At 49.4% G+C, this 20891-nt stretch overlaps 9 protein-coding genes across 11 annotated transcripts; 5 read left to right on the forward strand and 4 right to left on the reverse strand.

Moving 5' to 3' along the window:
- Nucleotides 1-5: 5 nt before the first annotated feature.
- Nucleotides 6-4914, reverse strand: LOC122617900 (plasma membrane ascorbate-dependent reductase CYBRD1). 3 transcript variants are annotated; one of them, XM_043793943.1, is made up of 5 exons: nt 4603-4914; nt 2949-3244; nt 1035-1244; nt 590-953; nt 6-528 (listed from the first exon to the last, which is right to left on the reverse strand). In XM_043793943.1, the coding sequence occupies exons 2-5, from the start codon at nt 3232-3234 to the stop codon at nt 354-356; spliced, it is 1035 nt and encodes a 344-aa protein (XP_043649878.1). In that variant the 5' UTR covers nt 3235-3244; nt 4603-4914; the 3' UTR covers nt 6-353. The 3 variants fall into 3 exon arrangements, with proteins under 3 accessions (XP_043649878.1, XP_043649881.1, XP_043649880.1); XM_043793946.1 differs by lacking the exon at nt 2949-3244 and having other exon boundaries at nt 4603-4912; XM_043793945.1 differs by lacking the exons at nt 2949-3244; nt 4603-4914 and adding an exon at nt 4101-4297.
- Nucleotides 4915-5021: 107 nt separating this feature from the next.
- Nucleotides 5022-6473, forward strand: LOC122617901 (elongator complex protein 5). The gene is made up of 3 exons (XM_043793947.1): nt 5022-5288; nt 5358-6039; nt 6122-6473. Exons 1-3 carry the CDS (start codon nt 5240-5242, stop codon nt 6213-6215), a joined length of 825 nt encoding a protein of 274 aa, XP_043649882.1. The 5' UTR covers nt 5022-5239; the 3' UTR covers nt 6216-6473.
- On the reverse strand, nt 6379-10197 carry LOC122617898 (xylosyltransferase oxt). The gene is made up of 3 exons (XM_043793941.1): nt 9249-10197; nt 8979-9139; nt 6379-8626 (listed from the first exon to the last, which is right to left on the reverse strand). Exons 1-3 carry the CDS (start codon nt 9937-9939, stop codon nt 6848-6850), a joined length of 2631 nt encoding a protein of 876 aa, XP_043649876.1. The 5' UTR covers nt 9940-10197; the 3' UTR covers nt 6379-6847.
- A 163-nt stretch (nt 10198-10360) lies between these two features.
- Nucleotides 10361-11162, forward strand: LOC122617902 (rRNA 2'-O-methyltransferase fibrillarin). The gene is made up of 2 exons (XM_043793948.1): nt 10361-10860; nt 10919-11162. Exons 1-2 carry the CDS (start codon nt 10530-10532, stop codon nt 11107-11109), a joined length of 522 nt encoding a protein of 173 aa, XP_043649883.1. The 5' UTR covers nt 10361-10529; the 3' UTR covers nt 11110-11162.
- A 1-nt stretch (nt 11163) lies between these two features.
- LOC122617899 (protein ecdysoneless) lies at nt 11164-13387 on the reverse strand. Its single transcript, XM_043793942.1, has 2 exons — nt 13057-13387; nt 11164-12984 (listed from the first exon to the last, which is right to left on the reverse strand). Exons 1-2 carry the CDS (start codon nt 13334-13336, stop codon nt 11213-11215), a joined length of 2052 nt encoding a protein of 683 aa, XP_043649877.1. The 5' UTR covers nt 13337-13387; the 3' UTR covers nt 11164-11212.
- A 630-nt stretch (nt 13388-14017) lies between these two features.
- LOC122617644 lies at nt 14018-15129 on the forward strand. The gene is made up of 2 exons (XM_043793569.1): nt 14018-14140; nt 14217-15129. The coding sequence occupies exons 1-2, from the start codon at nt 14111-14113 to the stop codon at nt 15078-15080; spliced, it is 894 nt and encodes a 297-aa protein (XP_043649504.1). The 5' UTR covers nt 14018-14110; the 3' UTR covers nt 15081-15129.
- Nucleotides 15130-15407: 278 nt separating this feature from the next.
- Nucleotides 15408-16064, forward strand: LOC122618135. The gene has a single exon (XM_043794285.1). The coding sequence runs from the start codon at nt 15408-15410 to the stop codon at nt 16062-16064; it is 657 nt and encodes a 218-aa protein (XP_043650220.1).
- A 290-nt stretch (nt 16065-16354) lies between these two features.
- On the forward strand, nt 16355-17302 carry LOC122616404. The gene has a single exon (XM_043791844.1). It carries the CDS (start codon nt 16361-16363, stop codon nt 17300-17302), a length of 942 nt encoding a protein of 313 aa, XP_043647779.1. The 5' UTR covers nt 16355-16360.
- An 81-nt stretch (nt 17303-17383) lies between these two features.
- LOC122616763 (major royal jelly protein 1) lies at nt 17384-20051 on the reverse strand. The gene is made up of 3 exons (XM_043792318.1): nt 19525-20051; nt 18214-18410; nt 17384-18019 (listed from the first exon to the last, which is right to left on the reverse strand). The coding sequence occupies exons 1-3, from the start codon at nt 19969-19971 to the stop codon at nt 17476-17478; spliced, it is 1188 nt and encodes a 395-aa protein (XP_043648253.1). The 5' UTR covers nt 19972-20051; the 3' UTR covers nt 17384-17475.
- Nucleotides 20052-20891: the final 840 nt, after the last annotated feature.

A 20891-nucleotide genomic window follows, 5' to 3' on the forward strand; every position in this document is an offset into this window, starting at 1 on the left:
AGATATATATGTATATATATATATTTATTTAAGCATATATAACACACATAGAAAGATGTATTCGTACAGTTCAAAGCAAATGTTCTTCATGAGGTTAAATACGTTACGACTTGAGCACTCGCTGAAATCATTGCACAACTGGTGACCAAAATATACGTATGTGGATAGTTCCGAGTCATACATAGTCGTTAGGTTATGTACTTCCTACAGATAATACAAGCATCTTGACGAATCTCCATCTCCATCACTAACAAAGCACCATCCGTGTGATCAGGTTTCGGTTTCGTTTGGTTTTGTGCACAGTTTTGAGCTTAAGTAAGCATTGGAGTTGATTTGGGGCATGGGAAGAGTCCTTATTCGTTGGTAGAACTGGAGTTCAGCAGAGCCGTGTCCTCGGGAATGGGCTTCCGCTTGTAGGCGGGGTCAGTGGCCAGGTAGACAACCAGGGCTCCAAAGACCACGTACAGTACTCCAATGACATTGGCCAGCACACCAGCCGGCGGCAGAGTGGAGTAAGCCGGAGTTTTGCTAGAAAAGAAGTAATGGATTAGTCAAGTGATCTATCTGGATAGCATATATGTACACCTACATGGCGAAGATGGCCTTCTCGGTGATACCCATTAGGGCACTCGCAATAGCCAGAACGAAGCCAAAGAGTCCGAAGTAGATGTGCAGCGGCATCATGGCGATCCTGTAGTTCTCCCTCAGCCCCGGCGCCAAGAAGGCCACAAATCCGGCCACATACTGGAGCGAGAAGATGATCACCGCGGAAAGCCCCAGCCAAGAGTGCAGGGAGTACATGTTGGGAATGGGCGGACTGGCCAGGTTGTGCGAATCGAAGACCGTCTTCAGGGCAATCACCGTCAGAATGAATGCGCCCATGTGGATGCCGGCGTGGGTGAGCTTCAGAGTCTTCTTGCGCGTGGTGCGGAAACCGCGATAGATCAGAATGGCTGTGGGATTGAACATTGCATTACCAATTCAGAGCTAGTCAATGGGAGTGGAGTGGCACCTCTTCCGCTCCATTTACTTACAGTTGCCATACAGGTAAATGAAGCCGATGGTCATGAACAGCGGATGCCAGTTGAACTCCACGCCGGGATTAGAGGTGCCGGCCAGGCCACCGAAGTGCTGGCCAATCCAGGTGGCCACCAGGACGATCATCGTCAGGCCGCACAGCTGGGTGAGCACATAGAGCACCTTGAAGTTGATCAGCGCCGGATCCATGTTGGCCTTACCACTGCCTGAAAAATCCAATGAACGTTTGGGATAAGCTATAAATAGAGCCCATTACGCACAGCACGCATTTTTGCGATCTAATCGCATAACTCAGAGATATCAAGGCATCGGAAAGGGAGGGGATCTCAAGCACTCTTATATATATGTATATATATATTCATACTTTTGGTTTATGGCTGCTGCTACGTAAACATGATTCAATTACAAGTTCCACCTGCCGTTGCTGGTTTAAGTGGTGAAGATTAAAATAGCCCAAGCACTTGCTGATAACATGCGACCAGAAGTTTTTAAGTTTACAGCACAAGTTAGCTCCCCAAAAACCGACTTTTGAAGCCGTACATCTGATCCGCTTTAATGGCAGCTGCACTCGGTGGGTAAACAAACAGTTCCTTTGCCGCCAGCCATCCGATACTGCGATAAACAAGATCTCATATCGGCTGGGCCCTGAATTTATGGGAACGGCCTGTTCCCAGGCATTGGGACACACCCACGACCCCTTTCGCCGGCCACTCATCAGGCGTAATTTGCCTAATTCATGCGTAAACATTTGCGCTTGTTAGCCCAACATTAATTTGCACCGGCGGAGCGTTCTCCGCACTTTATCTGCCTGGCAGGCGCAAAGTGCCTTATCACTTTGTTCTCCAGATAGTCCAACTATCTGATATTAAATCGCTTTAAATAGCATCGTACAAGTTCCTCCCGCTTCATGTTGCAGCATGTCACATTAAATAAATTAAAAGTTCGATTCAGTTTGCGGAACCCGCACGCGCAGTGAAAGTAGCCGTGTTTTTCATTCGACAAATGAGGAGAAGTAACTAAAATATATGAATGTTTCCTTAGATCAAAAAAGCGGCTAATTCAATAGTAACTCAGGGGATATTAAGCGATTTTTTCACATCTGGACCACCATATGTATGCATAACCTAACCATGTAACCCCAGTAAAATGAAAGCCTAGTTTGAATATGCATTTCTGGCCCTAAACTTGTAGGTGTAGGTGTAGGTGCAGATGCACTCGATAAGAGCCCCTATCAGCGGCCTAATTGAGGTTTGGTATGCAAATGGTGTTTTAATTTCGACTCGGGCGAACTGCAAATGAGCCAGACGGCCAAGTGTTAGCTTGTAAATTGGCTGACAAGTGGGCCGGAGACATTTGTGGCTGGCAATCGCAATTATAAATGCTGGTAAATGGCAGCAGCCACGCGTCCCCGGTTACTCAATGGGCTCCAGTTGGAGTGCTCCATTTCGGCGCAGCTTTGGGATCCGAGTGAAATTAATTGGCACATTAGCTGTGACTATGACTGTTAATTATTAGGGTTAAGTGGGCGTGCCGAAGACGCTGGCCAGCAAAGCGTTGCAGCAGATCGTGCGCAAAATTTGAAATAAACTATCCACATAGGCGCACCGAAAGTAAAACCCGGGCAGATGACTTTGACTTTGGAAAAGCGTACAAGTCCGAAGACAGCGGAGCAAAATAAATAAAGTCTGGAAAACCAAAGTGAAATTCAGCTGGTTACTGGTTGCTGCTTGCTGATCGCAGATCGTGATGTCGATGGTGATGGTGAAAACCGGGCGGGGAAAGGGGTTGGCGGCAGTCTTGCAGTCGGTGCGTTTTGCTTTAACTTTTACTATAACTAAACACTCGGTTTGTTGGTTTTACTTGGCACTAATCAAACTTGCAGCCGAAATCCAATGCCATGCACAGTCTACCTGTTGGTGGTGAAGTTGGAGTGGCCAACTCAATGCCAGCGATGGTCGTTGCAGGTTGCACTTGTTCTGCTGTCGCAGGTGTTGCAGTTGTTGCACTGGTTGCAGTTGTGGCAGGTGTCGCTTCCACTGGCTTTTCCCCATTAGTCACCGCGATCACAGTGGTCGCCGTGGAGACCGTGGTCGGAGCGGCGGCCTGTGGCTGCTCCGGAATCGCTGGCTCCACCTGGACAACTCCACTTTCCGGCTTGTTCGCCTGCTCCACGTCCACGTCCGCGTCCTTCGACATGGTCTGTGCACTTTAAATCAATAATTCACCAATGGTTCAACCACAAAAAGACATGCAACAGTATAATGGACAGCGTTAATTGCCCTAAGACACAGCACAGAAACACTAGCCACTGCTAGTAACTAACTACTAGTAACTAATCCACACGACACACCGTCAATACAACCGAACACTTCGGCGTGCAATGCGCAACTGAATTTAAAGTTTTCCAGCCGCCGCCCGGCGATGGCTAGGAAAAGCTTTTTCCCACTCGCAAATCTCTCGCATGCGACATCGCACACATACTGTTCGATGTGGTGTGGATAATTGTTTGGTTCTCGACGCGAATTGGATTCCAGTGGGGTTGGGTTTGGTTTTGGTTGTGGCTTTGGCTTTGGCTTTGGGTGCCAGCGAATGCTGGTTAGTATGCCGGACCAGGTCGATCGTTCTGGTTGGGAAGGGGGTGCATTGATGCCTTCTTTGCATTTCGCATTCCTCGGATCTATTCAAACCATTGTCACTGAGCGGCATTTCAATTGCGACTTTGACTTTAATGTTCTGTGCATAGTAATGCGATAGTGCAGTAGAGCTCCTACTGGATATAATTCTTCCAGAAGGAGTCGATTTCAAAACGTAGAAAGGTTTACTAGACGCTTTTAGGTAAGTTTAATAAAGTGTTAGCACAGGTTACTACTTGTTATTAACAATTATTTTGAAAGAGTTAGGTTTTTGGTATTAGCAATTCAATCTTGTTTAAAGTTCTTAGTTTCCAAGTTAAGTAATACACAGAAGTGAAACCTTTAAGCACAACTCTACAAGAGTCGCTTTCCCTTTAAAGCCTTAAGTTCTTGCTGCGGAATTTTGACTGTATGTGCACTTCGACTCACCCAGCGAGAACAACATGGCGTATACTTGATTGATGCTTCACCCTGCTCAGATAATGCCTGTTTCAATACCGCCTGCGCTTATCTTTAGCACCAATTAAGCGACTTTAAAGCGATGACGCTGAGTTTTTCTCGATTTCTTCTATTTTTCCTGGCCACTGCCACGCACTTTACTTTACTTGTTGAGCGAACTGCTTTAAATGCAGGAAGCTGTGCCTTCCATATGGAGGAAAAGCCGTGGAAATTCTGCACAGGCTGCGTGGGCGTGAAAGCCCTGAAGCCCCGCCCACTTCGCCGCACTTGGCCCTTCCATTTGGCATTTCCACGAGCTTTCCGTTGGAAGCTCAGAACTGTAAAAGCCAAAACACACATGCAAACAAACTTTCATGCACACACCACTGAAGGAAAACCACTTGTTGGATATTAATGGAAAGCCGCCAGCAAACATAAACTATTTTTTAACTATATCTAACAACGTGGCTGAAATACAAAGAGGTAAACTTACAGATTTGAAATGAATCAGTAGTCCAATAATGTATTTTAGTTTGGAATATTTCCAGAATATCTTCAACGGGAGAGACAAGAACAAAAACGACACAAACACAAAGAGATAATTTGGCAGCAAAAAAGAACGGAATGCTGCGCGAATTTACTACGTCAGCATTATAATTAACTAGTTGAATTTATAGCGTCACATTCATTGATACTTCATTTAGTATAACACGTCAAGGACAAGGTCAAACTTTCACTATCAAAGGGTTTTAAACTGTAACTCGATCCGTTCGTTAACCGCTTTGTTTTTCTGTTTACTCATTTGGAAAAAAGCGGGACAACCAGGGATGCGGGAACAGTACTGTAGTTCCGCGTATCAAAAAAATAGTGTGCGTTGAATATACGTTCAAATGATTATAGAAACCACTGATTACATTAGATTTAATTTCAGAAATTAACAAACTATATATTATCTGACTAAAGCTTAGAAAACATTTACTTTGAAGCCCTGGATTCCCATATGCCGCCAGTGTGACCCGCTGGCAACGACTGAAACACCCTAACGCCTTTGGCTTAGCAGCACTGGCAGCTTCAACAAAAAGCACAATTTAAAACCATATTTAAGTAGTCCCACAATAAATGCTAACAAAATGCTCTCCAACCTGGTGGTGACCAATCAGAAAGTGGTCCTCGTAATAGGTGAGTTAACAGTGACGACCCCATCGCCTGCCAACTAATGCAACTCCCCATCTCCCTCCTTGACCGCAGATGAGCTAAATCGGGAGCGCATTGCCCCCAAGTTCATCGGCAGCCTGCTGCACGAGCAGGGACAGGGGGCGGAAACCATCAAGGCCCTGCCCACCGGCGTCAGTCTAAAGCACGTGGCCACCTTCGAGGCGCTGATCAGTGAGTGCGCCAACACCAAAAACAACAACACTGCCGGGGGAGAGGCCGGCGACCTGGAGGGGAGCACTCCGCGATCAAAATCCACTGGCTTCAACGTCATCCTGCCCACCTTGGCCGACCTGCTGTGCTACCAGACGCCCGCCTTCATCTTTGGCTTCCTCAACCGCCTGCGGCGCTCGGAGAACGTGTGCCGGGTGTTCCTGTGGGCCTCCCCGCAGCACCTACAGAATCCCCATGCCGACTACATCCTGGCTGGCTGCGAGTACCTGGCCGAGTTGGTCCTCCGACTGGAATCCGACAAATTACTCTCACTGATTTCAAGAAAGCCGGGCGGTGGAGTGTCCAACAGGCGCTACTCCTGTCAAGTCAGCAAAACCTCTTTCCAGGTAACGCCGCTGGACGGAGGACTACCTGCAGGTGCCTCCCCCAAACAGCCCTCGCCCGAAACGGAGCAGACTCCAGAGCCGGCCAGCAGCACCTTCAAAATCGAGCTTGACGAGGATGAAGTGGTGGCCCGCAATGCACTCACCCTGCCATACGAACGGTGAGTGGTAACTTAGAATTCAAAAACATTATCGGGGCCTTTCCTATGGATCTCCTTAACGATATGCTCGTATACATTTCAGCACATGCGAACCGTCAGAGGGAAACATAATATACACGCCCGATGCCGACGATGATTTCGACGAGGAGGATCCGGACGAGGATCTGTGCATCTAGGCTGCCCGCCAGCAGCGAACGGCAGTACAAATAGCCTTGGCTTTAAGTCTCCTTAAGTCTAACCTACTAAAACCATAAAATACCTGGAATTCCGGCCCCAAAGTTCCGCCTAGGGGTGTGTTCAACCTCGCAAGAGGAGCAGAATGAATCTTTGAACGACCACTTAGTACATGTAGAATTGCTCATTTATTTTGGATAACTTGATATGTGAATCAAAAAATCGAAGAAACTTTGTGAATACAACTGATTCAATTGCTATCTGGTGGTGCCCTAGCTTATGACTTAGTTAAGGAATTGCGTCTAGCTAACCTTATGTACAGTTAACTCTGGATTACCTCCACGATATTTGGCTGCAATGCGCTCTTTTGGTGTCCAGTGCGTTGCGTATTTACAAGGCGTTCAAACCTAACTAACTTAACTAGTTCCAAAATGCTATGCTCTATTATTGGAGCGGTGGAGTTCCGCATCCGGTCAAGATGGCGCTTAAAAGTTCACATTATCACAACAATCAATACGAAAACATTAAGGAGAAAAAGGAGCTATCAAAAAATCGTTAATTGCGGCTCGGCATCTACATCTCGGCGAGTATTTACACTAGATAATTAATAACAAAATTGATGCATGGCAATGGCTCATTTGAGCAGGGCATCCACATCGCTCTTGGGGTCCGGTGCCAGTGAGCTCCAGGGGACGTCGCTGCAGAGGGGCAGGGAAACCTCGCTGTCCGCCTCCACCACGCAGCTCTCACGCAGCTGAAAGAATTGGGCAACCAATCCGTCAATCCAACTGTGCAGCTCCTGTCCCAGCATTTTTCCCTTGGCCAGGGATTCATCGCGCATGGTGAACTGCTCATCGTCGGTTTGGAGGTGCTGCTGCCACTCCACGGGCATCTCAAAATCTTCAGGCAGAGCCACAGCCAGCCCGGCGTTTAGCGTCTCAGCTTCTGAGGACTTTGCCAGCGGATATCCCTTGTAGTAGGCCAGTGGGGCTATTAGGAATTTCAACTGCGCATAGATCGAGTTGCGGCCTATCAACTTGGCTGTCCAGATTCCCGGCGTGATTGGATGTTTGAGCAGGGTTTTCGAGTGGTTTATCACATCGCTGGTGGAGTCCTCCACATGCAATTCGTTAAAGTCCTGCAGTCGGCCCAGCGGGTCTATCCACAGCAGGGTGAGGTTGTAGGAATGGGACGCGGCACCCGAATCCGCGTTGGCTTGGAGTGTGTAGCTCAATAGCAAGTCGCTTTGGGGACCCAAGAGCTTTCCAAAGTTCCGGGCAATCTGCTCCTTTTGATCGAAGTCTGTAGAGACCTCAAAGTTCCGTAATCTCTTGCTGAAGCGGGCATTTCTCGCCAACTTTCCTTGCTGCGTCGGTCGCACTCTCGTCTCCAAGTGCAGTGGCTTCCCAGTAGATCCTCTAGCCCTGTAGCGTACCAGGAACCCCTTGTACTGATCTCGGTGGAGGTAGTGAGTGAGTTCTATCAACTCCAGAGGATCCAATTTGGCTTGACGGGCAGACAGACGCATTACGCTGTCTCCAATACTTCTGGCTAAATCGTCGCCTGATCCATGGATATCCTCGTGGTGATACAAGGACTGCCAATAGCCATGCAGATTGGCGTACTCGCTGGTATATGGCCCATAGAGCCACTCCTCCAGCTGAAGCAGCACCGCCTGGTTGATAACAGGTTCAAACTTCCGTGCGAAGAACAGTGATTTCTGCTCCGTGGCCTGCAGCCTGGGCCAATCTTCCGGCTTAAAATCGTTCGGACTGCATCCGCACCAATCCACCACATGCTTGTACTGGCATTTACATCCCTGCTTCCGCTTCCAGTTGGTGACGTGCAGATTGTTGTCCACATAGCTCGTGCAGTGCTTGGTATTCCTGAGGACCGTGTGGAAGAACGACTCCGCCGGCAATAGCGTGTGTCGGAAGAGCTTTAGGAGAGCCTGCAACAGCTCATCGTCTTCCTTGGGATGGGTAACATAGGCCACAAAAGGTCGTGATAGCGCCACCCAGTCGCTGCCTCCGTCCACTTGAATGCCAGCTGGCAACTTTCGATCTCCTATTCTCCACATGTGCGTGTCGCACTCGACGAAGGTCTTGTCCAAGCCTTGCTTCTGGATGAACTTCTGTGTCTCCCGGCCGTGGCCCTTAACAAAGTTCCTGCCCTGATTGGCGCTCAAGAAATCCACCAACTTGTCGAGGGTCTTCACTGGAAAATCACTTTCGCTAAGGTTGATTACAAAGTCCCAGTGCCAGTTGGACTTTAGGAGGTCCTCCATGCACTGGAGCAGCATGGTCAGGAGAGAGGCTCCACCCCATATGGTGGAGAATCGCTTCCGTGCCAAACGAATGTTGGGGAACTTTGACTCCAACTCCAGCAGCTTCCGGTACAGGTAATCCTGACGCTATAAGAGAAACGGAATGTTAATTGAAATAAACCATTTCATACACATATTTTATATGCTAAACAACGCACACTACAAAGATGTAGCAATTTGTAAGTGGGCTGGGCAATTAGAGCACAATGTACATTAAATGCAGTGCTGATTGTGCACTCGACGAGCCAGTTTATATAACCAGTAACTGTGTTTGTAGTTCATGGCATTTCTGAAATAGCTCGTCAGCTATTAGCTGCATACAGTTCCATAAATAAATCAATCAGTGGCCAACTATTTTGGCCGCCAGTGTGTTAAATTGTGCAAATTAGCGCAATTAATCGCGCGCGCTTTAATTGCCGAGTTCCGGCCATTGACCCACCTCGTCCACGTGAATGTAGTAGACGTGCTCCGGAGCATAGAGCGCCTTCAGAAGTCGGTGCACCTGACGCAGCGCTCTTCCATTGAGCGTCAGCAGAAATGCGATCCGCACGCGCTTCGTTTCCTCGGGGGGAGTGGTGGCCGCCAGTTGAGCGGTGAACTCTGCAAGAGATCGAAAAGGTTTCAAATATATATGGATTAAAGGATTGGAAAGGTTTAACCTAGGTAAGAATCATTAATACAATGAATAAAGTCCCTTCTCCGTACTCACTGGAAATTCCGGTCTCGTAAATGTTCATGGCGTAGAATCCGCCGCAGATTTCCTTGGCGTTGCCCAAGCACTTGGTGTTGCAACTGGAGTCCGGCAGCTTGGCGGCTCTTGGAGGCGTGTCGTAACCGCAGAAGCACTCGCGACCGTACTGCACGCCTGCGTACGGATAACCGCTTTGCAGACATAGCTCCACGCATTTGGCTGGAGAGTTAGAGGTCTTGGAGCTGCTGTAGTAGCCGTCCAGCAGGCGGCGATCTTTCTCATCCTTAAAGCATCCCAGTGAAACGTTAGCCGTGTGATTACCAGCGGGACAGCTGCTCCGGAGTTGCGGAGCGTAGAAGCGTCCGGCTTGGATTGCGCAGGCGATGTGCGCGATATGTTCACGACAGTCTTTCGTTTTGGCGCGCTGCAGAGCGGAGATGGCCTCCCTGGCGAGAATGTCGCACTCTGGCTGGAAGCCCAGTTGCTGGGCAGTGAGTTTGGTCCTGACGGGTGGTTGTACCCGTGCCTGAGACTGCGGTGGGGGCGGACTGGCAGGCGCCTCAGCCGCATCGAATCCGGAACCGGAACCGCCGCCCACAATGTCCAAAGACTTGTAGGCCAGGAACAACTGGATGGCCACGATGAGCAGCAGGACGAGGAAGAATGCGCGATAGCGTTTCAGCCAGCGGGCTGACACCGATTGCTCCATGGCTAGTGGGATCTCCAGGGGCTTTTGCTCCGACCGCCGCTGCCAAAGACGAGGTGCTGCTCCTCTGGATTCTGGACGTGCGTGTGGGCTGTGATCCGTGATGCGCTGTGTTGACGAGGCGGGAACATGTTCTGCTCTCTAGTGCTAGCGGGTGAAGAATTGGGACTTCTTCTTCTGGATAATTAATAACATTTTTCCGCGGAAAAGTCGCCCCCGCTCGAGCAGTGTGACCGTACTAGAGCGGGCGGCAAAATACTACACCCACATTGAAGCAATGGGCGCCCTCAGCAGGCCTTTGATTAAGTGATTTCTAGCTTGTAAAACATTGCAAGAAGTTAAGATTATTTATTACTATCCAACATTTACATGTTTTTAATTTAATAATTGTCTTAACTTCTTTTGATCTATATATATATCATATATATTACATATGTTAATATATTTGTTCGAAACATTTGTTTCGATAACGTGACCTGACCAAAGTCACGGTGACTAAACAACCGGTGCTGAACGCATCAACAGCTGTGTTGGGCGCACTTCCATATGAAAAATACAGTCAAAGGGAATTTATTTGTATAAATCTCGGAGCAATGGTGGACCCTAACCGAAAGATAAACCGTCTGGTCGAAAGGGACGTGAACTTCCTGGAGTCCTGCGAACTTGAGTTCGCAGACCGCTTCACTGACGACGACCCAGAGTTCATGGCGCACTGCAGCAAGCCTGTGCCGGAGCCGCCAATCGTGGAGAACTGGATGGGCGGAGGTGGCGGCGGTGGAGGAGGCAGCGGTTTCCAGGGCGGAGGAGGCGGTGGTCATCCTTACCACAATCGCTACAACGGACATCGCAGAGGAGGCGGCGACAGGGGCTGGCAGCGACGAGGAGGAGCTGGCTACCACAACAACCAGGACAGGGGATTTAGGGGTAATACCCGGGAAGCTCAGTTCCTATTTATAGCTTACCAACCCATTTATTCCCACAGACAATCGCCGCAATAACAGATACGATCCCAGGGACCGCCGGGATCGGTATGAAGGAGGTGGAGGCTCCGGAGGATCTGGGGGCTACCAGCGCTCCCATGATCATAACCAAAGGAACGATCCTCCCAACAACGAACCACCAATGAAGGTCAGACGCGACTATGGAAACTTTGTGCCTGCATCCAAGGATTAGTTATCAAAAATAGCATTTAAGAATACTCCGCATATTACATTGAAATATTCACATTGACGTTTATTTAATGGACTTAAGACTAGACTAATCCCTGTAATCCCGCTTACACGGCCGACTCGGATATATCCTTATGCTCCTGGTCCTCGCCAGCGGACATGCCCACGCCCATGGCGCTAAACAGATTGGAAACTGGACCTGCGCCGCCCACCTGCGATTGGTAGCTATCCATCATGTTGCGCAGCGTATTTACGTTTATATTGATGGGCTCAAAGTCCTCAATGTCGTCGAAATCGTCCTCGTCCGCTTTTGGAGGAGCCTTCTTGCCGTGGAAGGATTTGCCCACGCTGGTCTGCGCCAACTCCCGGTCCATCTGCTCCATATACGACTGGATCTGCCGGTCGAGTGGGAACACACTGCCACCCCCAGAAAGCGAATTTAGATTCCTCTCCATATCGTCCTCGTCTGCGTAGTCACTCATCTCTGAGGTGGAGTCCCAGTTGTCCTCGGGTATTACAAAGTCCAAGAAATTCCGCACATGTGTGCTGTCCGGTTCCTCCGGCTGGATGACGGAATTTCGCTGGCAAGCCTTGCGCATGGAGGGATTCTTCTTGACCTTTGCCCCCAGTCCTGTGGAACTCTTGGCCTGTGGCGGCGGCTCGTCGTCGTCAGAGTCCAGCTCCGGCTCCTCGAGCCCGTGGTGCTCAATGCCCTCGTAGTTGGACTGTCGATCTAAGAACTCCGCCAGCTGCTTGGTGAACTCCTCGGCATTCATTTGTCCGTTCGGCTTGTAGAGCTTCTTGGGTCCGTAGCGATCCTGCAGCATGGAGTCCAGATCCTCAGCGCTGATATTCAACCACTCATCCGAGTCGCTGGGCTGCAGGTTGTTCTCCTCATCACGCAGCTCCTCCGAAGCAGCCTCCGCTGGATGGAGCAAGAGGTCTAGGATCTCTGCGCCCGCTCTGGATGCTGTGCGGAAACGCTCCTGGTTGCCATGGAAATACACTTTGGCCTTGTTCAGCAGCACCTGGTACTCGGCACTGCCCTCGATGTTGTCCCGGAAGTAGCCCTTGCTCTGCAAGCTCCGCAGATACGATCGCCAGGCAGGAAGATCTTCCAGCTTTTGGCCCTCTATCCGCTTGGCTTGAGTGGCCAGGATCTCCAGTCCACTGGCCAGCTTCAAGCCTAAGATTTGCTCCTTATACCGTTCCGGCCCGGATACAGGATCTGTGAGATGCCAACCGAGTCTCTTCTCGGGAAGATACTGCTGGTGCGATAGCATGGCGTACAGGCAGCGGGTGAAACGCACGTTGGTGCGCACGCGTGTTGCCTCCGGTGGGAAATATCGCATGGTGCGAAGGGCCTTGACATCCAGGGAGTCCCGTTCGCAGAAAGCTCGAACCGCCGAGGAGAGTAGCCTTGGCTTTTGTTTTAAAAGCTGTGCAGCGCTGTGCGGGAGTTCCAACACCTGGCGATGAATGGAGAAGTGCGGCTGAGCGATCTGGTACTCCTTCAGGCGCGCGTCAATGCAGGACTGTATCTCCCGCGAGCAGCGATACAGGGTGGGATTCATTCGTATACGTTGTACAGCAGCGGCCATGGTCAGTGGCTTGTCCTGGCTGCTGGCGGCGGAGTTCTGGAGAAGCTGCAGGGCACCTCCGACCAGGTAAACGCGCTGTTCGCAAGTTTCCGGAGACGCCCAGTCGGGCAGGGCGTCCGCCGCCTCGATGAGCAGGAACTCGCCATCTGAGTCGCTCACCCGTGCAATGCAGTCACCGCGAGCACGTGTGATCTCCGTGAGCAGATAGACGACGAACCACTCGTCGCTGATGTTGTCGCCATAGTGGGTTACGCCGTGGAAGTGCGGTGGGAGGTCGCCTGGGCGGGGACATGGAAATGGATGATTTAGAATGCAGAAATGAAGCTATTTATAGAACATTGTGCACATACCCAGTTCCGCCTCCTGCTCCGGGTTTGTCTCCTCGTTCAGCAGGCGCTCTTCGGCGCTGCCCAGCCGCACCTGCAGCTGAAACTCGTCCTTGTGCCACAGATAGCTGCGCTCCAAGGACTTCTCCCTAACAATGGCCGAGATCTCGTTGCGGATCTGGAGCATCAGTTTGCGCAGCGCGCCTTCATCTTGCACGTTGTCGGGGATCTTGGGAAATATGTAGTACTCCACGAAGTCCTCCTCGCGGACGAACTCCAGATTGCTGCCTGGGATCTTGGTCATCCTTTGTCCTTTTGCTCCTCCTCCTTTTTTTTATTTGTTAGGGCGTTAGAGCTGACACTATCGACTTGAGCTCGTGGGTTGAGCCTGGCTATCGTAAAAAGAAGTTCGTTCACACTGGGCACGCAGTAGGGTTCCGCATCAATAGTCAATTGTGCGGTGGAAGTCCTGGCTAAGCGCTTAGCAGTGACCAAACCCTTTCCCGTTATTCATCTTGGCGAATATTCATGAATATTTCAAATCAAATTGAAGCGGAACTCAATTACGGACATTAAAAGAAAAATATAGTTTAAAATATAATTGGCATATAAGTACATATCTATCCGACAAGTGCATATTAACAAATGAATGCTTGTGGTCAGTTTTATTGAAAGAAATGGTATCCAAATATTTATCCGAAAGCACTTAAAAGTGCTCTGAATAACTCGGCCAAACAAAATGCCGTTTTGTTTACTGATTAAACAGCCACTCCACTCAAATCTAGTTGAACCATTTTCTAGTAAATATGGTTCACTCACTCATCATTGCGGCATTCCCATCCGTGTAGTTGTTGTAATTAGAAACGTCGCTGCGATTGCCACTTTGCCCAACTCCCATCGACTTTTGAAAGTTGATAGACAAACAGACACACAAAAGATATAAAACGCTATCTAAAGTCTGCTATTTCGGGGCTTTTATTGCTGTCACCATAGGAGTCTGAAATCAGACAATCGAAGATTCTCGTGGAAGTTGGACCAAAACTAACCAGAAACGAAGACCTAGAAGGAATACATCGTCATGTTCTTGAAAAAGCTATTAGTGAGCGTGGTAGGGATTTTTGTACTCTTAAATAGGATAATCATATATGCTTACAGTATGCATTTCATTTATATTTACCCCACAGTTACTGCTCAACCTGGTGGCTTTTCTGATGGGAGCCATTGTGACCACACGACGCATCCAACCGCGGGAGACGAACTCCTGCGAGGGCCGCCAGAGTCCCGGACCCATCTGTGAGTCATGTGAGCTGCTGGCCACCTGTGTGCGCCACTCCAACGGATGGGTGAACATCCCCGTGGAGTCCTGCGACGTGGCCAACGGATACTACTGCAATGCCCGACTGGGCAGCTGCACCAACGAGACGGGGCCCTGTCATCCGTTCGGGATCGAGGGCAACTTCCAGTGCACCTCGCAAGGCATCTTTCCGGATCCGTACGACTGCCAGAAGTACCACATGTGCTACTTCGTGGGGGCCACTCTGGTGGCTGCTGCCGTGGACTGTGGCAACGACAAGGCCTTCGATGCGAGGACTGGCCAGTGCACTTTGACCCTGACGGACTCCGTCTGCCTGCAGCGGCAGTACTACTGCCCCAGTGCCGGACACGTGGCCGCCTGGCCCACTAACCCCAATATTTTCTACGTCTGCAAGTCGACCGTTAACCAGAACCTGAACGACACCATCGTCATCTACCCCTCGCTGCACAGGTGCAACGATGGGGAGACCTTCGTGGACTACGTCTGCCGCAGCGGCGCGAATGTCCTGCCGCCCAGTACCGACGATCCTTCTGTAATCATCGAGGATCCCAACGACGACGACTTCTCGGTGCTGCCCAATACCTGCCAGCACGTGGGCTTGATGGCCGATGGCAACGACTGCCGCAAGTACTACTACTGCTCAGCTCTGAACGGCACCCTGCGGCACATGGACTGCCCCAATGGGACTTTCTACCGCCCCGAGCTGTCCTCCTGCGTCCTGGGAAGCTGCTAAGGAAGATGCATCCCTCTATTTTATTTATTCTTCACGGGATTATATTACATTGGACTACATTTAATAAACAAAACATGTTTACCAAGGATTAAAGACATGAATTTCTAAAATTTCTATCTATCTAACTGCAATGGAGAGGTGAAATTAATTTTGGGTTTCAAGTTGTCTTTGTTCTTCATAATGTCATATATGTTCAAAAGAATGACTCTTTCGGGACAACATTGCAGTTTATCTATTAATTACACCGAAACATTCCCCGTCTGGTTATGAGGTACTACTACAAGTATATAAGGTGAAGTAAAGAGGTCTATTTGGAGAGTTTGCAACATGGATTCATCTCTGCATATCTGGCTCCTAATTTTCCTGTTGTTTCAAATGGGAAAAGGGTTGGAGAACGGCAGTTACCGGGAGCTTAGATTGGATGCAGCTGCTGAATACTGTCCAGATGATTTCTACTTTAATGAAACTATCAAAACCTGCGTCTCTACAGACAGTACAAGCTGCACCAATCACCAGATCGGCAAATGTCCGATGGCTACAGAGGTGGATACGTTTTGCCTGTGCCTGGATAAGCACCTTCAGATCTGGCAGTGTCCCGAAGGAGCCTACTTCGATGCCAATCGATTGGTCTGCAGGATAGGAACCGTTGAGTGCCAGGAGGATTATTCTGCGTCCGCATGTCCCAATAGCACCGCAAACGATGTCTTTTGCATGTGCATCGATGGAAAATTGCAACTCAACTACTGTCCCACGGGGTATACCTTTGATGTCGAGCAGAAGATTTGCCTGAAGGCCGCATCTGATGCCGGGGAGTTGCCCAGTTCGTCTGGAAAGTGCCAGCGATTTGGGTTGTTTGGGGATCCCGCCGACTGCGCGGGGTACTTTCATTGTCGCGATAAGGGCAGTGATATTGAGTATTTCAGATGCTCGGGAGGTACCATCTTCAATCTAGTTTCTTTTGCGTGTGTTGCTGGAGCTTGTTGACCCAACGAAGTTCTTTGGAATAGCCTATCTTGCAATAAAACTGAATAGCTTGAAACAATTTTCAATAAATTTAGGATTTATCAGCTCAAGGTTCTGATGATAACCTTGCACTAATTACAATTTTAGCCTAGTAAGTTTCCTAAAATTAATAGAACGGCGTAATATTTTGGTTCTTTTTCAAGTCGATAATACTTTTTAGAGCTTATCTGTTTAATTATGGAAAAGACACTTGTATGGCTGATAAGGAGCTGCTATAAAAGCTAGTCCCTCAGTTGACCTAGCCAACAGTCTCCAAGATGAGGTCCTCAGTTTTGGTTTGCCTACTCCTGCTCGCTTTGGCCATCGGATCGGCTAGGGCCGATGCTAATCCCTGCCAGGATGTGCGCATTCCCGGCTTCGTTTGCCTGAACTGCACCACTTTGGGCTACTGCATCCGCGATGCCACCGGCAGCTGGGAAACGATTTCGATGCTGGGCTGCCAGTCGGAGTACAGTTTCTTTTGCAGCGACGAGGGAACCTACGGATGCACCTTTCAGTCGCAGTGCCAGGTGCCCAAGAGGGGTCCCTTCAGCTGCCAGCAGGCGGGCTTGTTCCCGGATCCGTACGATTGCAGGAGGTACCACGAGTGCAGCGATCAGAGTGTGGACACCCCTCGCCTTTGCTCCAACGGAGCGGGTTACTCCACGCTCACGGACACCTGCGTCCTTCCCCGGGAGAGTGAGCAGTGCACCAAGGAGCAGTTCACCTGCACTCGATCGGGTCAAGTGGGTGGATGGGCGGCAGACAGCCGGTACTTCTACGTCTGCGTTGATGACACGACCAACTCGCTGTATCCGCTGATGATGAAGTGCCGCGAGGGATTCGTTTTCAACAGCTACAGCTGTGTGCCTGACACCAGGAGCATGAGGATTCAGGCGAAAGAGTCTCACACGTGCATGAACAACGACAGGTACCCGTGTCCCTTCCGATCCTCTGAAATGGAATACTGCAAGTGCGTTGATGGAGAACTGGAGGTGATGACATGTCCCGCCGGCTTCCACATTGACGCTAGGATCATGACCTGCGTGTCTGAGAGGATCTATCAGTGCTCGGACTTCGAGGTCCTTAGCTGTCCCAATGCCTCCACCAAGGACGAGTATTGCATATGCATCGATCACCAGCTGCAGATCTATAGTTGTCCAAAAGGACAGTATTTCAATGCTGAGACTCTGAAGTGCCAAGCAGATTCAGAGGAATAACTTATTTTCAAGGTCCCAATGTTGATTCAAGTAAATGGCTATTTAAAAAGTAAATTCCCAAGATCAACTAAAAATAGTGCATAACTATAAACATTCACCAAATTTTAATAAGACCCAGTAACGACAACAATTCAGTTTCAATCTTAAGCCTAAGAAAGTGGAGGGATCCTGACTCAATCGTCACATTCCCGCACCACAGGATGCAGGACGATCGAGGCGCCGTTGCAGCCCGTTCGATCCGAGATGAAGTCGTGGAAGTTGCTCTCCAGCGCCCACATGAAACGCTTGTGTCCCGGCAGGACTTGGGTGGACAGGCGGCAGTCGCCTCCCCGCTGCACCTCCTGCAGATTGGCGGCCTTGAAGCAGGTCTCCGAGTCCCACAGGTAAATGTCGTTCTCGCCCTTGTAGCGGAAGAAGAGCGAGGTGCCTCCGTCGGCGCCCAGAAGCACCGCCTGCTTGCCATAGGGCTTGGGACCCACGTCGATGATGGAGCCCGCTCCCTGGCCCACGCGCAGGTACTCGCCCTTGATGGAGTACAGGCGGGGGGAGCTCAGGTAGCTGAAGAACAGGGTGGAGGTGCCGTCCGGCTTCGAGGTGAGGGCCACGTACAGGACATCGCTGGTGGGGGCGGTCGCCTTGGGCAGGACAATGCGGTAGGACTTGTTGCCGGTGATGTCGTACACCAGGATACTGCGGGCTCCAGCGTCAGCCACATAGCTATGGTTGCAAGTAAGGGGAATATAAGGGAAATGAGATTACACACAATGGGATTGTAATTGGTTGGTGAATGGTATATGAGCCACACTTCTGGGAACTACCTTGAGCAGATAAGATATGGGCCTCTAAGTGGCTAAGTCCCTTTTAGTTGGCTTAACGTTCCTGAAACAAAAAGAATAGGGGGTGGCACTCACACGAATGGCTTGTTGTCCTTGGAGTAGTCGACCACGATGAACTGCAGGCGGCTCTCGGAGGTGACCAGGTCGCTGAGGTCGATGCTCTTGACCACCTTGTTGTTGGCCGTGTTTATGGCCACGATCTTGGGACTGCACCTACGGATGGGCTGCTCCAGGGTGTTGACGATGCCCACGTCCAAGGCCCACAGAAGTCCCTGCGAACAATGGAACAATTATTAATTGCTATCAATTGCAGCTGATGTAGATTGTTTTTAATGTTTTCATTTGCTGGCGGGTAATTGAAATGTTGACGGCGTTAAAAATTCCACACTCGCAAATATGTGGCGAAAAAAAACGAGTATCAGCGAAAAGCACTGAATGGAAAATTGCGCAAATAAATAAATACAGTTGCCTCGTTTGTTTGCTGTTTGTTATTGTTCCGTCGACTTTTGTGTAAATAAAATAAAGAAATGATTTGCATAAATGCAGCTAAACGGGAATGGCATTTAAATGAGAACGAATTGACGCCGACAATAATTGAAGGAAATCATTAAGTTGCAGCCTATGCTCGGCATTGCAAGTAGTTCATTTGCATTGGGGCATATATACCCATGTAAATATTGTATAATATCATTGGATTATCTGCGAATGCAGCTGTCATTTAAAATTAAAGCTTGCAAGTTCTGAAGTGCAATCGAATTGCACAGAACAAGGTTGGATGGCCTGTTCCAGGCATTTCCGAATTATTTCCGAGAACTTTTCACTGCATTTGCATGTCACTTTTCAGATGCACTCCTTTTACAATATTCCATTTACCCAACCACTTTTTCAGCCGTTTATACTATATTTCAGTTGGCGCCAGCAATTGCCAGGCATGAATTTTATTTGGAGCTCTTCGCTTTTGTCGACCCGTTTATTTGATTAAAAAAGCAATTTTTGGTCGAAAGCGAGGATGGCCGCTTAAAAAGGACACCCTGCAAGGGGTTAATGCGAAAACGATACCCTGTAGTAAAACTTCTGATTCTGATCTGCTGTTACACCTTAATTTTTTTTAAGTCGGCAACCAGTCAAATGCAAAGCTAATCAAATTTTTAGAACAAAAGCCTGTTCCCCTAAGAGCATACCCATGCTACCTTTTAATAAATACGAATACGATGAAAATATGAATTAAGCATTTCGCAAAAATCGAAGAGGAAGTGAGTCAAAAGTGGCATGGTGGCCAAAAAATAGCAGTCCGCAATTAAAGGCAGAAATGGCAGTTTGGATGAGGCGACTCGTCTGAGCCCCGAAAAAAGTGGCCCAAACAATACAGGCGTTAATTGCACTCACGTTCTGATCGACGGCTATGTCCACGACGGACTGCAGCGCCTGGCAGTTGCCCTCCTCCTGGATGGCCCAGCAGGGATAGGGGGCGATCTTGGTCAGGCACTCGCCCTTCTTCAGATTGACCTTGCCGAGGGTGAAGGGCACGCCCTGCTTGTACCTGGGCAGGGCCACGAAGGCCGAGTCCCGCTGCAGCTGGGCCCGGGTCACGATCACGTTGCGGGGCACATATCGGCCGGACTGGACGTAGATGTTCTTGGTGGACTCACAGGGCCAGTGGAGGCTGCTGCCACTCAGCTGGAAGGTCAGTTCGCTCAGCGGGTTCTTGTCGCACTTGCTGCCCCCAATGGAGTTGGAGGCGTCCGTCGATTCGTCGGTGGAGGAGCTGTAGCCTGCCAGGACCACGGAAACGGAGGCGAAGGCGAAGAGGAGCAGCAGGTGAAGCTGCGACATTTTCGGGCGTTTTTTTCTGCGCTTTCCACAAAGTGAGCTTCTGCACTCGATTCACCACGTTGGCCAGAACATAAAACTGTCTGAGCGCCGGCAGACCTGCATTTATATATAATACCCGACGACTTCTGCAGCCGGCATCTGGAGCGTGTTGCAGCAAGGTCGTTAGATGCTTGACACGGGGGGGAACAAGTGTCTGTCTGGCGTGGTTGCCGGTTACCACCCAGCCAGCACGTCTGGCCTACGCCGGAAATCGGCCAGAACTCTAAGCCAACTTGGACACCGAGTGGGTCTAAGCAATGCGGAAACCGATGCGGAAAAGAAATGCAAATGTAACACCTTCTGGATTACTTGACTTTTATTAAGCACTTTGAATAAAATTTTCTATATTTTTACTTCAATTGTTTTGTCTTAATAACAGTTTGTTAAATCTATTTGTACCATGATAGCAATTTATGCCTGCCTAATTAATCACTTCTACTTTTTTATTACTTTAATTTTCCCAATATCAGTTTGTACCCTGATAATAGCTAATAATAGATAATTAGCCACTCTCCGCCGTCCAATAAGATGGGCTAAAGTTGGGAAATCGCTTCTGTCACTCATCGATCGCTTCTGCATTCGACGGAGAACCAAGTTACAGCCCTTGGCAGGCAAAGTTCAGGGGTCACTGCGAAACTGTTGCCAAAGTGGCCCAAAAGTTCAATTTCAATGCTGACGTCTGTGACCTGCATTTCTGCGACCGAGAAAGTTTCATCTACTTGGCTTGTGTTACCAGCTATTTTGGCTGACAAAAACATCTGTCAGCCCGCCTGCAGCTATCAGTTTGCTTTTGGGGCGGTGGGCGAAAGGAGAAAGTTCGGGGAGATGGGGCACATTATTGGCAGATAAGATTGCGAGTTGCTGGAGAATCATGGGAGCCC

This window comes from Drosophila teissieri, chromosome 3L, assembly GCF_016746235.2.
Source record: "Drosophila teissieri strain GT53w chromosome 3L, Prin_Dtei_1.1, whole genome shotgun sequence".
Taxonomy (NCBI): Eukaryota; Metazoa; Arthropoda; class Insecta; order Diptera; family Drosophilidae; genus Drosophila; species Drosophila teissieri.

What these genes read in the sequence shown, in the direction of transcription:
- LOC122617644 (XM_043793569.1), top strand. Translation starts at nt 14,111, where the DNA reads ATGTTCTTGAAAAAGCTATTAGTGAGCGTG. An exon ending in AAAAGCTATTAGTGAGCGTG is followed by an intron (nt 14,141 to 14,216) that starts GTAGGGATTTTT and finishes TTTACCCCACAG; the next exon opens with TTACTGCTCAACCTGGTGGC.
- LOC122618135 (XM_043794285.1), top strand. Translation starts at nt 15,408, where the DNA reads ATGGATTCATCTCTGCATATCTGGCTCCTAATTTTCCTGTTGTTTCAA.
- LOC122617901 (XM_043793947.1), top strand. Translation starts at nt 5,240, where the DNA reads ATGCTCTCCAACCTGGTGGTGACCAATCAGAAAGTGGTCCTCGTAATA. An exon ending in GAAAGTGGTCCTCGTAATAG is followed by an intron (nt 5,289 to 5,357) that starts GTGAGTTAACAG and finishes CCTTGACCGCAG; the next exon opens with ATGAGCTAAATCGGGAGCGC. An exon ending in CTCACCCTGCCATACGAACG is followed by an intron (nt 6,040 to 6,121) that starts GTGAGTGGTAAC and finishes TATACATTTCAG; the next exon opens with CACATGCGAACCGTCAGAGG.
- LOC122617902 (XM_043793948.1), top strand. Translation starts at nt 10,530, where the DNA reads ATGGTGGACCCTAACCGAAAGATAAACCGTCTGGTCGAAAGGGACGTG. An exon ending in CCAGGACAGGGGATTTAGGG is followed by an intron (nt 10,861 to 10,918) that starts GTAATACCCGGG and finishes TTATTCCCACAG; the next exon opens with ACAATCGCCGCAATAACAGA.
- LOC122616763 (XM_043792318.1), bottom strand. Translation starts at nt 19,971, where the DNA reads ATGTCGCAGCTTCACCTGCTGCTCCTCTTCGCCTTCGCCTCCGTTTCC. An exon ending in ACATAGCCGTCGATCAGAAC is followed by an intron (nt 18,411 to 19,524) that starts GTGAGTGCAATT and finishes CATTGTTCGCAG; the next exon opens with GGACTTCTGTGGGCCTTGGA. An exon ending in AAGGACAACAAGCCATTCGT is followed by an intron (nt 18,020 to 18,213) that starts GTGAGTGCCACC and finishes TTGCAACCATAG; the next exon opens with CTATGTGGCTGACGCTGGAG.
- LOC122616404 (XM_043791844.1), top strand. Translation starts at nt 16,361, where the DNA reads ATGAGGTCCTCAGTTTTGGTTTGCCTACTCCTGCTCGCTTTGGCCATC.
- LOC122617898 (XM_043793941.1), bottom strand. Translation starts at nt 9,939, where the DNA reads ATGGAGCAATCGGTGTCAGCCCGCTGGCTGAAACGCTATCGCGCATTC. An exon ending in TTACGAGACCGGAATTTCCA is followed by an intron (nt 9,140 to 9,248) that starts GTGAGTACGGAG and finishes GATCTCTTGCAG; the next exon opens with AGTTCACCGCTCAACTGGCG. An exon ending in ACTACATTCACGTGGACGAG is followed by an intron (nt 8,627 to 8,978) that starts GTGGGTCAATGG and finishes TTTCTCTTATAG; the next exon opens with CGTCAGGATTACCTGTACCG.
- LOC122617900 (XM_043793943.1), bottom strand. Translation starts at nt 3,234, where the DNA reads ATGTCGAAGGACGCGGACGTGGACGTGGAGCAGGCGAACAAGCCGGAA. An exon ending in TCCAACTTCACCACCAACAG is followed by an intron (nt 1,245 to 2,948) that starts GTAGACTGTGCA and finishes TGGATTTTTCAG; the next exon opens with GCAGTGGTAAGGCCAACATG. An exon ending in CATTTACCTGTATGGCAACT is followed by an intron (nt 954 to 1,034) that starts GTAAGTAAATGG and finishes TCAATCCCACAG; the next exon opens with CCATTCTGATCTATCGCGGT.
- LOC122617899 (XM_043793942.1), bottom strand. Translation starts at nt 13,336, where the DNA reads ATGACCAAGATCCCAGGCAGCAATCTGGAGTTCGTCCGCGAGGAGGAC. An exon ending in GGAGCAGGAGGCGGAACTGG is followed by an intron (nt 12,985 to 13,056) that starts GTATGTGCACAA and finishes GTCCCCGCCCAG; the next exon opens with GCGACCTCCCACCGCACTTC.